The sequence below is a fragment of the Leptonotus elevatus genome, chromosome 1 (assembly GCF_054856555.1).
Source record: "Leptonotus elevatus isolate MCC_2025b chromosome 1, RoL_Lele_1.0, whole genome shotgun sequence".
Lineage (NCBI taxonomy): Eukaryota > Metazoa > Chordata > Actinopteri > Syngnathiformes > Syngnathidae > Leptonotus > Leptonotus elevatus.
Window position 1 is genome coordinate 24,760,635 of NC_141239.1, and position 12,146 is coordinate 24,772,780.

The following is a 12,146-nucleotide window of genomic DNA, read 5'->3' on the forward strand; positions in this document are numbered from 1 at the left end:
GCACAGTACTGTACTGTACAGTACAGTAAAGTAATTTGAAAAATGTGGAATGCGCTTTTACCTGCAAACTCGTGTGACCTGAAAATTTCACAGCCAGCTGGTCAATGGGCACGAAACCTGGCCCCGCCCTTTTCCGCTTATATACGACAGCTGATTGGGTCGCGCCTGGTGACGTTTCCCAGACAGGCGGGCCAGCAGTAGCAGTTTATTAACTGGAACGAAGAGAGGAAGTTAGAGCAATTTAAACAGCAGTCAGTAACTCACCTTCCTCCTATCGTGTAATCTGGATTGTTTTCCTCCTGTGTGACATATTTTATGACTATGCTCAGCCCTCCCTGACCCCCCAGCACTTTTGTTGTGTCCCTAGACAGTTGATTTAAATTTTGTTTAACGATGCTAAACGCGGCGAAGATTGACAACAAGAGCGGAATGGTGGCAAAAATCCATACCAGGATAAAATCGGATCCCTTCGCGTCCAATTACGAGCTGGCAGGTAAAGAACTGGGCCGGTAAGTTCTGTTTTTGTCTTCCTTGTTTTGTATGTATCTAGTGAGCCGTAAGCCTCGAATGGAACGCGTCCCACGGCGCTTTGGAAGCTAAAGTGATTGTGTTAATCATATTAGTTCATCTGCGTCAGGCACGTGTGAGTGAGACGCGTGTGGATTGCCAAAAAGACCGTTTTTGGAATTACTGTGCAGAAATGATCCTTCTTGAAATCTTGCATGTGCAAAACTATCAATTTGGAATTCCTGGGAGGGAAAACAAACCTTTTTTCTAAGCTATGTGGGAATTTCCCCATTGTGGGAATAGTAAAGACGGTCTCATCTAAAAGCAAACAAAAAATTGGAACATTGTACGTTAATGTTATTTTGGAAGCCAAGTTTGTGCGGCATTATTATCTTGAAGTCCATCCATCCTTTCTCTCTGGGCTAGAGGCGGACTGGCCACCAAGACTGAGAAGTCTGTGTTGAAGTCATTTTTGGGTATGAACTCTTTACAAGGGGATACTTCTATACACTATCAAACATAACATTTTTCCTTTCATGTATACTTGGCACTCAGTTATAATTCATATTGCCAGTCTTCTAATTTGACACTACAATCCTGATTGTGGTTCGAGATTGCACTCGCTGACTCATACCATACCATGAGGTGTTTTATATTTTGCCATACTTGCGCATGGTGCCAAATAAGGTGAGCAAAGTGTTCATCACAGCGTTTTAAATAGTAGCAAGTCGACATCAAGAAATAAAGGGACGCGAATGCAGCTAGGCACGCTGGGATAGCCTGGGACGGCAGCCAGGACCTGTATGTCTGTGTTGTGTCGGGGCGGGGGGGCTTGTAAAGTTTTTGACAGAGCAGCAGGAGCATCCCCCCCCCCCCCCCCGTTTATTTTGTCCCTGTGGGCATCAGCTTGAAATCGACCCTTGTAATCGCATTAAGTGCATGGAGTGTGTACTGCATGTGTGTGTGTGAGTCTTTGCATTCCTGTAGATTAGATCTATAGTTTGTACAGTTAGAAGGGGATGCTGAGCATATTAGAGCATGTTTGCGGCCGGCTATTAATCGGCTCCTTTATCACCGTCATGAAGAGAACATCGCGGGGGCCTCTGTGCAGGAACAGGAACACAGGCACGAGTACATGCCCGTGTCATTTTTAATGGCGCAAAAGTCACAGGGAGTCTATTTCTTAAGAATAATGATGACATGGTAATGTGGTCACGCTGCAGTTGTGTTGGTGAATTGTTGCCAGGGTTCTACAAGTTCTGACTGTCTGTGAGAGAGGGGGGTGGGGGGGGTGAAGGCTTGATTGGATCAGTGAGTGTAAATCCTTGTTTCATCATAGGGCTGAATGATTTTGGGAAAGGATCTAATTCTGATTTCCTTCAAGCTTCAGCACAACATTCACTATGTACACTAACGCATATGACATCTTCCCATAATTACTCCATATGGAGCAGCAAGCCGTTAGCTGCGTGTCAGCAGTCAACTTCCACCGCTGCTAATAGCGATCCGGATCCTTCTCTGTAATTATCTTGAGACCTTTCACTCCGCTTTCTCCGACGTCAACCTCGCCAGGAGCCGCCCCTGCCTGTAGGACCTTTTTATGGGAATCTTCCATCTTGCGGCACTTTGCAGTCAAGCCAACTGGCCAATGGTTAAAGCGACCTACTCCTCTGCTAGCATCCTTACAGAAAGATCACAAAAGTTTGCGGAAGTTATGTTTGACACGTGAAAATTTGCGTGAGCTCGTATGTGATTCACCAATCGTCAGAGGTTTACTGTAGCGTTTTTGGTCAAGTGCTGTCACATGCATACAAAGCCCACGACATGAATGTGTTTTGGTCTAATAGCCCCTTTGGATGACAGCCATGTTTGGTAACCTTTGACTGCTCTTTGAAAAGACTCCCCTCGACGGCCTCTGCGGCCATTGATCATTTCTTTTCATCACACATGTAGTTCCCCAGCCCACATGGCGCTCCCTCTCCACAGGGCTAATTAACTTGAGAAAAGTCTCTGATGGGGGTTTTTGCCTTTTTACATTCTGTGCACAATGACCCAGAGGCTCTGGACCACAAACAGGGAGGCTGGATTTGGTTCGACAGTGTGGGAATGTTCGGGGGGAAATGAGCAGCACCACGCTGACTGGATCCTTTCAGGTACATTGTGGTCACTTTCAAAACACGATGGCTGCAGCTAAACCAATGAGCCAATGACCCCATCCCGAACTGTCTCACCCCTTGCCTCCGGCCTGATCAGGTGGGTGGTCCTCCTGTCTGGTGCCAACTGGTTAGCTTTTTGTACAACTGTCATGGCCTCTTGTGGAGGCGTCAACGCGCGTCCATTTGTCCATGTTGCTGTCAGCTGTGTTTAAAAAGGAGGGGGGGGGGTCTTTTTCTGCTGGGGAGAGCATCTTAACCTTTGACTAATGAACATGTTAACCCCAGAACTTTTTGACAGTCTCATTTACTATCCATAAGTGGGTCTTCGGTTCCTAAAGGACCGGTACTGATGAACAAGGAGTTTCGCACAATATTTCTGTTCTTATAACTAGCATAAGTTTAAATTCAAATTCAGGTAACTTTGCTGCCATAGATACAGGACTGTGTAAACGAAGGCCCCCCTGTTCTCATTTCATTGCCGTTTGTTAGTTTTGCAGTGTTGCCATATTAAAACGCATGTCTACGACTCATACATCATTTTATGTACGTGCGAGGCACTGGTCAACAATGAAAACATTAAATTCCTAATGGGCTCTGGGATTAACGGACGTTACGAGGCAAGCGTTGACTGGGTGGGTAGTTGAGTTACTCTCATAGAAACAGGAGTTCAGAACCATCAGAGTAAATTATCCCCAGTCCTTCTCAAATAGGGGGCAGCCCCCGGGGGGAAACGGTGCGATGTGGAGTGTGAGGAACAGCCCCCCCACCCCAAATCTACCATAATGTGTACTTGCACAAATCACTATAGTAGATGGCAGTGGTGCTCTTATTATTATTATTATTATTATTATTAGAAACTGTTCAAAGAGTATTAGCTACCTGAATAGGTGTACTTAAAAAAAGTAATAAAATAAAAACAATAATCTTGACAAATTTACTATTTATATTTGCAATGGAGAGTTGAGGGGGGGAGGGGGGGGGGGCAACCAACTATTTTTTCTTGCTTGGGGGGGGTGTATCAAAATTAATTGAAAAGCACTGCATTAATGCAGTGTTGTGAATCCTCAACTGCCTGTGCTTCCACTGGTCAGACCTTCCAAGCAGGAAAAAAAAAGAAGAGGCCTGCTGAGTGTCTAATGGCATTTCCTCTGCACATATTTGAGCTCAATAGCAACATCTGTGCTGTCCAATGAAATCACTTGGCCTTTTTTTTTTTGTCTGCGTGTGGCCCATTGTGGCATGTTTGCGCTATTCAATCCAACCTGTCCATATTTTTATATTTAGAAAAAATATTGCCACTTAAAATGTACTGTAAACGACTGTGTGTCTCCAGGGGAAAGTTTGCGGTGGTGAAGAAGTGCACGGAGAAGGCCACGGGCAAGCAGTACGCCGCCAAGTTCCTGCGCAAGCGGCGGAAGGGTCAGGACTGCCGCGTGGACATCCTCAACGAGATCGCCGTGCTGGAGCTGGCCAAATGCAACCCGTACGTGGTGGCCCTGCACGAGGTCTACGAGACGGCCACCGAGATCGTCCTGGTGCTGGAATGGTAAGACCAACCGCCGTCCACAAAGAATGAAAAGCTCGCAGTGGAAACGGCTGCTCACGTGGGTCGTGAGCTTGAGCCGGGCCAAAAGTGGGTCGGAAAGGATTTGCTTGTAATTTACAAAGCCTGGAGAATCCCAGGAATGATTACTGCATCGGCAGCTTAAAGTGACATTATTGACATGTGACTTGCTTGCAAAAATTGGAGATAAAAATTCAAAATGTAGCGCCGAGGCCAACCGAGCGATCACGCGGTTCCAGTAAGTTTAAGTGTGAGAGGAATGACTCCGTAGAATACCTTTAAACGCTCACAGGAAATTGAAACTTATTCGCAAACAAGCTCGCGGTTTGAAATGTTAAGTAGTCTCGTTGCGGCTTTGCTGCTATGCTACACCGACAGTTCTAACGAATCGCAAAAGCGGGAAGTAGCACCGCAGGTCACCCCCACAGCAGCGTATTAAGTCAAGTTTGCATTTGGTTACACTGAGTCGCACGATTTGCTCTCACTTTTTTTTCCTCTACATATTTCCTGTGTGAGGCAGTAAGCAAAGCTGCTAAAAGTAGCGCGCCGGCAGCCACGCACACACGCTCTCACACACATTTCTCATAGCCGCAACCACATCCGCAGTCTTGTCTGTGAAATAGACGCTAGTTTCTCAGCGCTTCACGTGCAGCTGCAGCCAGTAGCCGACCGCACAACCCCCCCTTTGCTTACTGCAAAATGACTAGTCTGGGCAAAGTCTGCATGAAAAGTCAGATCTGAACTTTAAAAAGATTAGGTAAAGACGACTGGCCTGATTCACTCCCAACCGCAGAGAGGCTGTCGTTGCAGATGTCACTTTGTAAGAAAAAAAGCAAGTTCCCATTTTTAAGAGTCTAACAAATACCCCAAAGAATCATCAAGGGTCAGTCGCTACTGTACTAGTTGCACCTTCCCAGCCTAAACTTTAGTCGAGTAATCTGTTTTCGTCTGGTTTCATCTCCCATCACCATCACCGGGAGGAAAAATCTCCTCGACACACCCCACCAGTTAATCTGGTTGAACTCTAAGAGACATCAGATAATTGGGCCTTTGGGGATTTTGATTGGAAGGAGGTTAAATGCTTGAATTGAGATATTAATAGTGTCGAAGGGGCTTGTGATGTTTTCAAAACGACCAAAGCAACTTAACTAAGCATTTTGCCCCATTTTTAGTTGAAAAACATTTCCCGTTTAAAACTTGGTGTGTTAACTGCCCCAGGACATAATCCCAAAAAGAAAAAAAAACAGCCACAACTAAATTAATTATAGTTTAAGCCATTTAAGTTTACCCTGGCTAAGACACGACTTGAAAGTTATCTTTTAATTTCCTGTTTTCATTTAGTTACATGAAGAGAACTTTTTTTTTTTAATGCTTTTCCAATCTTGCACTGTCTAAACTGGCCTGCAGCTGGTCTTTTTTTTTTTTTTAAATCTGGCAGCAACCTGGAGGTCCTAAAACTTATTGGACCGAACAGCCAAGCAGGAGCAGACTCGCTCAACAGGAGGCTAACTCGCTACAAGCTTCAGACCCCCCCACATACACACACACACACACCCCCCACAAGTTTAATAGCCACACACTTGGAGATTTAGGACTGATCTGACCTCATCCATTCGTCCATGTGGTCGACTGCAGGCTTTAATCTGGCTGCTTGCTGTCGGGGAAGAACATCTGAAGTCGTGAGAGCAAGGAAGGATCATAGACCCAAAATGTTTTCTCTATAAATATAAAGACTTTTAACATCTTAACAGTTTTTTTTGTGAAAGGCCCCACACATGAAAGGGAGAAAATTCACATTTGACAAATTTCCACACCACAAGATAATTATGTACATAAATCCGATTGCTGACTTTAAACAAAATAGGGGGTGGGGGGGGGGGGGGGGTGCTCAAATTTGATCCGATTAACTGTGAACGCAGACCTAAGATCTATGAAGCGAAACACTCCAAGAGAAAAGGTCAAGGTCTCCTCTTTGTTGACAGATGAAAGTACACCCGATATATGCATTTCAAACGCATTCCGTCGATGCTATCGGTGGGGTTTTTTTCAACGATGAGGATCACAACAAGGAGGATCAGATCTTCCAAATCCAGCAAAACATCGGCGCTGTTTTCACAGCTGAGGCCGGTCGAGGGCGCAGCGTCCGGGAGGCCGACTCGGTTACGTAACCCTTTTGCGACGTTTCCTCCGGACGATGAAGAGCACGTGTAACTGTCTAAATCCTCCACACATGCTTCCAGGTTTTTTTGTGGGGGGGAGGGGTTTGAACCTTGTCAACCGTTGTGACGGATGGGGCATCATGCCTTGATCTACCACGACTTCGCTTTACACAAGTGTAGCGGGCGGGACGAATTATCCGCAAAAAATCGTTATTTGAGGTATAATCCCTGGGAAGATGTTCTTCCAGTTTCTTGTAACCAACCGCAACCTTTTGCCGCCTTTTCTACAAATCTCATCACTAAGACTTAGTTTAATGCCTATCAAGCGATTTATATCCAAAATGCTTTTCCTAATGCGTATCAGATATTTAGACTCATTTGAAAAGAGGCCTGATTAAAATATAAAGTGCTAATTCCATCCATATAACAGTCAACCCACCCCGCATATATCTTCTTATCTGAACGTACTGCCAACTCGGCCATCACGATTAGCCAATGGCAAATAAAAATGGCGACCATTAGCACAGATTTGGAAAAAAGAGGCTACCATTAGCACAGATTTGGACTTGTTGTCAAGCCAAAGTACACAGAGACATGGGCTTATGTAATGAAGACAGAATGTGGGGTCAGGTTTCGGTTTGTTGTCCTCAATAACATCGAAAGGACAGGACGGGATGGCTTTTGACCCCTAGCGTAAAAGCAAACCAAAAAGAAGATTGACTCGGCACTAAGGTTGTGTTTGTTCAATTTAAGAGACAAGTTGAAACAAAACCCTGATTTTCAATGCAAGTCGGAAGGTGCCGTCCATCACAAAGTGTTTTCAATAGGAAAATGTCACTCCAAATATTCTGAACTCCCATTTCTATGCCAGCAACACTGATGTAACTCAACTTCAATTCAATGTCCATAAAAACCCAAATCCCATTTTCATTCTTAGCCCGTACCATGAAAAAATAAATTGTACATCTCTAGTAACAAACGGAAATGAAAATGTCATTAAAAGGAGTCCTCTGTTTACAATGAAGTTCCATTTGTACGTTATAGCAAAGCGTCCTAGTCAGTTTATCGCAAAACTGCGCTAATGAAAAGTAGTTTATTGGGTATCATTCACAACCTGGAAGCAATATATGTCAGAACCAAAACCAAAGACCTCCTGTAGAGAAAGTCTTCTCCCTGCTCAGTTTTTCCCTTTTCTTTTCCCACACCAGTGCCGCCGGCGGTGAGATCTTCGACCAATGCGTCTCCGACAACGACGACGCCTTCACGGAGAAAGACGTAATCCGATTGGCCCAGCAGATCCTAATGGGAGTGGCCTTCCTGCATAGGAACAATGTGGTGCATCTGGATCTGAAGGTAAGAGGCCCTATATAGGACATTACGTGACTATATGGGGCAGACTATTCCCTGGAGGTGATGGAGATATGTAGCGTTATGTAACCCCTGCACGCAGCCTAGTTCCCATGGGTGGGCTGGGGGGGGGGGGGGGGGCGTCTAATAACAGTAGATGAGGTAACTAGGATATTACTTAGTTGTTTTTTTCTTTTGAAGGGTCGTTGTCCTTGAAGTATCCGGTTTCTCCGCCAGAAAACATGTCATCTTGATAAAAGTAATCCCTAGTGGGTCATGATTGGGGTGTCAGGCAATTTTGTTCCCAAGCAATTCTGGCGTTAGTCCAAGCCATTGTGCACTGCAACTATTTAGCCGGGAAGTCATCGGATGCGATGTCCGACCCGTTCTCCCTGATTGGCTTAGCTTAGATCTGAGGCTCAGTCAGATGCCGACTGACGGCGCGGACTTCCAAATCCTCCAGGGTGCTTTTCATCTCAAACCAAGCTCATCAGCAAATCTCATTCGCTACCGACTTTGGCGCTTATGTAACTTTTAGTCCTTGCAATCCCGCAGCCACAGAACATCTTGCTGACCAGCGCCAGGCCCCTGGGCGACATCCGGATTGTAGACTTCGGCCTGTCCAGACACATGGACAGCATCAGCGAAGTCCGCGAGATTCTGGGTACTCCGGAGTATGTTGGTGAGTTCAGAAATGACCCAATACAGGAACATGACACACATTTTATGTTGATTACAAACCACAAAGGAAAAAAGTCTATTTGGAAAATTCGTATACAGTGGGATTATTGTATGTAATTTGTAGCCTATTCACCATTGGCTAATTCAGGTCATTTGTGTTCTAGCACCAGAGATTCTCAGCTATGAACCCATCAGCACTGCTACAGACATGTGGTGAGTGTACAGTATAGCTCATCCCCCGCCCCTGACCCACAGGGCTAAAACCGTGCTACATAAGCTGACAAGTCATCCGTCTTCTCCCACGGCCAGGAGCATCGGGGTTCTGACCTACGTCATGCTGACCGGCGAGTCGCCCTTCCTGGGTGACGACAACCAGGAGACCTTCCTCAACATCTCCCAGGTCAGCGTGGAGTACTCGCACGACACCTTCCAGGACATCTCGTCGCCGGCCGTCGACTTCATCAAGTCCCTGTTGGTGAGAAACCCCAGGTGAGGTTTACAGAGACGTACAGTACGTAAGACATTCAGGGTGTGAGTCAGGCCGGAAACGCGTCTGAAGTGAGCGCATGAGGCCAAAATCGCTTTCCTGTTGCGCAAGTTCTGACTAAATTTTGCAGCATTATTTGATGTGATGACTTCAAAATGGATACATGACTCATTTGGGTCCAGTTCCTCGTCATCCTGCACTCACTTTACCCAATATTAAAACACAGTAGCATAGTAGGCCTAAGTATTTATCATAAACAAGACAGTTTTTATTCCATAAAAAATATACAGTATGATGCAGTACTTCTGGAAGCCACAGAAACATTCCGCACAATTTGAACATTAAAACAGTGCTTAAATACAGGAAGAAGAAAAAAAGTTCTTAAATAATGCTTCAATAAAAAAACTACCTGAATAAAAGCTAAAAAGTCCCCAAAGATTAAATGCAAATGTTGTACTAACAAGTTAAATACAACTGAACTGTACCTGGGCAGTGATTCCTTCACATATCTGAAGAGGGAGCCTGTGTACCACTAACGGTACTTGTACCGCTCTGTGAGAATTACTAGTCTAAAAAAATCCAAATACAGCGATTCCTCTCTTTGCGATGGTCCCAATATACCACATTTCAAAATTACGAATGGTGTGCAAAAAAAATTGTTTGTGTCATATTTTTTGTTTGTCATTGGTTAGTTTCATATTTATGGCCTGTCCATTGTTGCACATGCTAGCATTAGCCACTCTCAGTGATACCACACTTTTGTGTTGTTTTCTCCAAATACCAACATAACATGACAAAATTACTTAAATGTAGCGTCACGTTGCCGCGTGGCTAACGCTAGCCAATAGTTACTACTATGCCAAGAGTCAGCCGACATGAAAAATCAAGGGCCCTAAGGTGGCAAAGTGACAGACTGAGTTCTGAGTTTTTAAATTTAAACAGGACACTGCCATGATGTGATTAAACTGTGAGAAAACCCAAATAACTCCAGCAGACTAACACAAACTCAAAGTCACCAAATGATAAGATTGTTGGAATCATGTTAGCTAGCGCTAATTTATACTTATTTATTTATTTATTACTATTTGCGGTGTAGCTGTAGCTGGTGGGGCATTACTGTACAATTTTAGCTTGGCCTGTCATCTCAAACCCTTTTGTTCTTCCGTCGAGCGTCTCCTCATTAAGTCAGCAACGAGGCCATTTTGAAAAATAATTGTTAATGTGAAGCAGAAGTAGGAGAAAGTGGAATTAGTGGGTAAAAGCAAGTGTCCATTACGCTTTCTCTCCTGTCAGCGTTGATGAATTAGCTGGGGATGACAGAAACATTCCTTGTGTAATCAACGAAAGGGAACATTTTCCGAGCAAAACCTATTTTTTGTTCCTTTTTGTAAAAAAAATAAATACAAATCTCTAAATTTCCACTCATCTGTGATGTTATTGTGTTCTCAGGAAGAGAGCCACGGCGGAGGAATGCCTGAGCCACCCTTGGCTGAACCCCCACCCCCTCGTGCACCTCCATGCGGCGCGGTCTTTGTCGTCCTTGGACGAACCCGACACCAGCGACACCAGCCAGTCCGAGTCGGAGCCCGAGAGCCCGGCGCCGTCCCCGGAGCTGGGCCTGATGGGCTCGTACCTGACGTGCCCGTGCCAGGGCGAGCTGAAGAAAGGCTGCGGCTCTTTCTCCTTTGCCGAGCCCCCCTTCGCCCCTCGGCCCGAAATACAGCAGGAGCTCATCTGCTGAAGGACAGACAGACAGACAGACTCGCGCTTTCGAGATGACTGTGTGGATTCACTCGGATAAATGATGAGGATGAAGAAGAGTGGTTCCTCGTTTTAAACCGAATTAGCCTTCCAAAGCGGATTGGTCTCAAGAGGGAACCCAAACTGGTTCCAAACGTCTTATCCGTCATCAGTGAGTTCTTGGTGAAGGAGAAAACCGAAAAAAAGTTTGGACATTTTACAGTGAACTAGCGAAAAATAAGTTAATTTTTATATGGTATATTTATGTTACATTTGCCTCTACCGTTTGCCCAAGTCAGCATTCTCACTTTTTCAAAACAATCTTGAGCACTTTTTTTCCTTTTTTTTTTTTTTATAGAAAAAAACATTTTGTTAAAAAGGACTTCTCACGCAATCGCACAGCCCGAGCCTGGAAAAAGTGCCACGTTGGTGTAGTCACGTTGTTCTTTTGGGCGTTTGCACAAGTCTATGCACCTTTTTTTTTTTCTTCTTTTTTTTTACAATTTGTACATAACTGCGAGAATGCAGCAAGTTTTTGAAAATAACTCATGGAGGCTGAAATAGTTGAATGATAACTGATGAAGAGTCATACAAGACACAACAGTCGGGAGCAAGGCGTCGCAATATTGTTGGCGTTTCGACCAATGAACTCAAGACTTTTTCTCGTCCGTCTGTGTATCAATTTGGTAACACGTCTGGCTTTTTCAATGTAAACTTTTATGTGTTTTCAGTCGTCGCCTTCTGCTTGCGGATTTCAGGCAGTTTTGCACTTGTCCTCATGGACTTTTTTTTTTTTTGTTTAAAAGTGAATAAATGTTATTGTCGTTGCAAAATGTAAAGAGAAATACATGTACATTTTGTATCAAACTTATGACTGAATCTGTGCATTATTTATCACATCCACCTCGCACGATAGAAACGATCCATAAAAAGGCCACAACACACTGACTAGTCAACGAGTTGACTTCACCACTCTGCGTCGACATCGTGCATTTTTGACGTCTCATTTCCTAATCGGCTCATTTACTGTACAAAGGACTTTCGACTTGCTCAATGTGCAGCCGTGGCTAGCAAGAGATAATCTTGTCCAGCTGGATCACGTAAAACTCGTTGACACAGACATCAGCGTGGACGAGCAGCACCTTGCACAGGTGCGAACACAGAACTCACAGGAACGACAGAGCAGTAAACGACCGCACCGGATCAGTTTGTCTCTTTTGAGTTTGTAAGTGAAGATAAGATGAGTACAGAAGGTTTAGTGCAAACAAAGAGTTCACTACAAGTGCAAAGTCAAGCTTTTTTGACTGACGCAGTTGCGACTGACAATTCAAACAGAATATAAAACTCTAACCTGTTAGAGTTATATATTCTGTGCGTTAATGTAAATCCCTCCAATTCCAAGTCAAATACATTTGTTTTTGTGAATATGGATAAGGATATTTGCTATTCAAAGTTTAAAATGGGAATATGTTAAATTAAATCAAATTAAACAAGTAAATCAAGCA

General features: G+C 44.4%; 1 protein-coding gene across 1 annotated transcript; it reads left to right on the plus strand.

Moving 5' to 3' along the window:
* The first annotated feature begins 215 nt into the window (after nt 1–215).
* On the plus strand, nt 216–11,512 carry stk17al (serine/threonine kinase 17a like). The gene is made up of 7 exons (XM_086086745.1): nt 216–509; nt 3,997–4,209; nt 7,595–7,739; nt 8,289–8,415; nt 8,579–8,627; nt 8,724–8,903; nt 10,351–11,512. Exons 1-7 carry the CDS (start codon nt 394–396, stop codon nt 10,640–10,642), a joined length of 1,122 nt encoding a protein of 373 aa, XP_085942871.1. The 5' UTR covers nt 216–393; the 3' UTR covers nt 10,643–11,512.
* The last annotated feature ends 634 nt before the right edge of the window (nt 11,513–12,146 follow it).

Bases quoted from the DNA above. Each gene is read 5' to 3' on its own strand.
- stk17al (XM_086086745.1), top strand. From the start codon at position 394: ATGCTAAACGCGGCGAAGATTGACAACAAGAGCGGAATGGTGGCAAAA. The intron at 8,416-8,578 runs GTGAGTTCAGAA...TTTGTGTTCTAG, and splicing joins GGGTACTCCGGAGTATGTTG to CACCAGAGATTCTCAGCTAT. The intron at 8,628-8,723 runs GTGAGTGTACAG...TCCCACGGCCAG, and splicing joins AGCACTGCTACAGACATGTG to GAGCATCGGGGTTCTGACCT.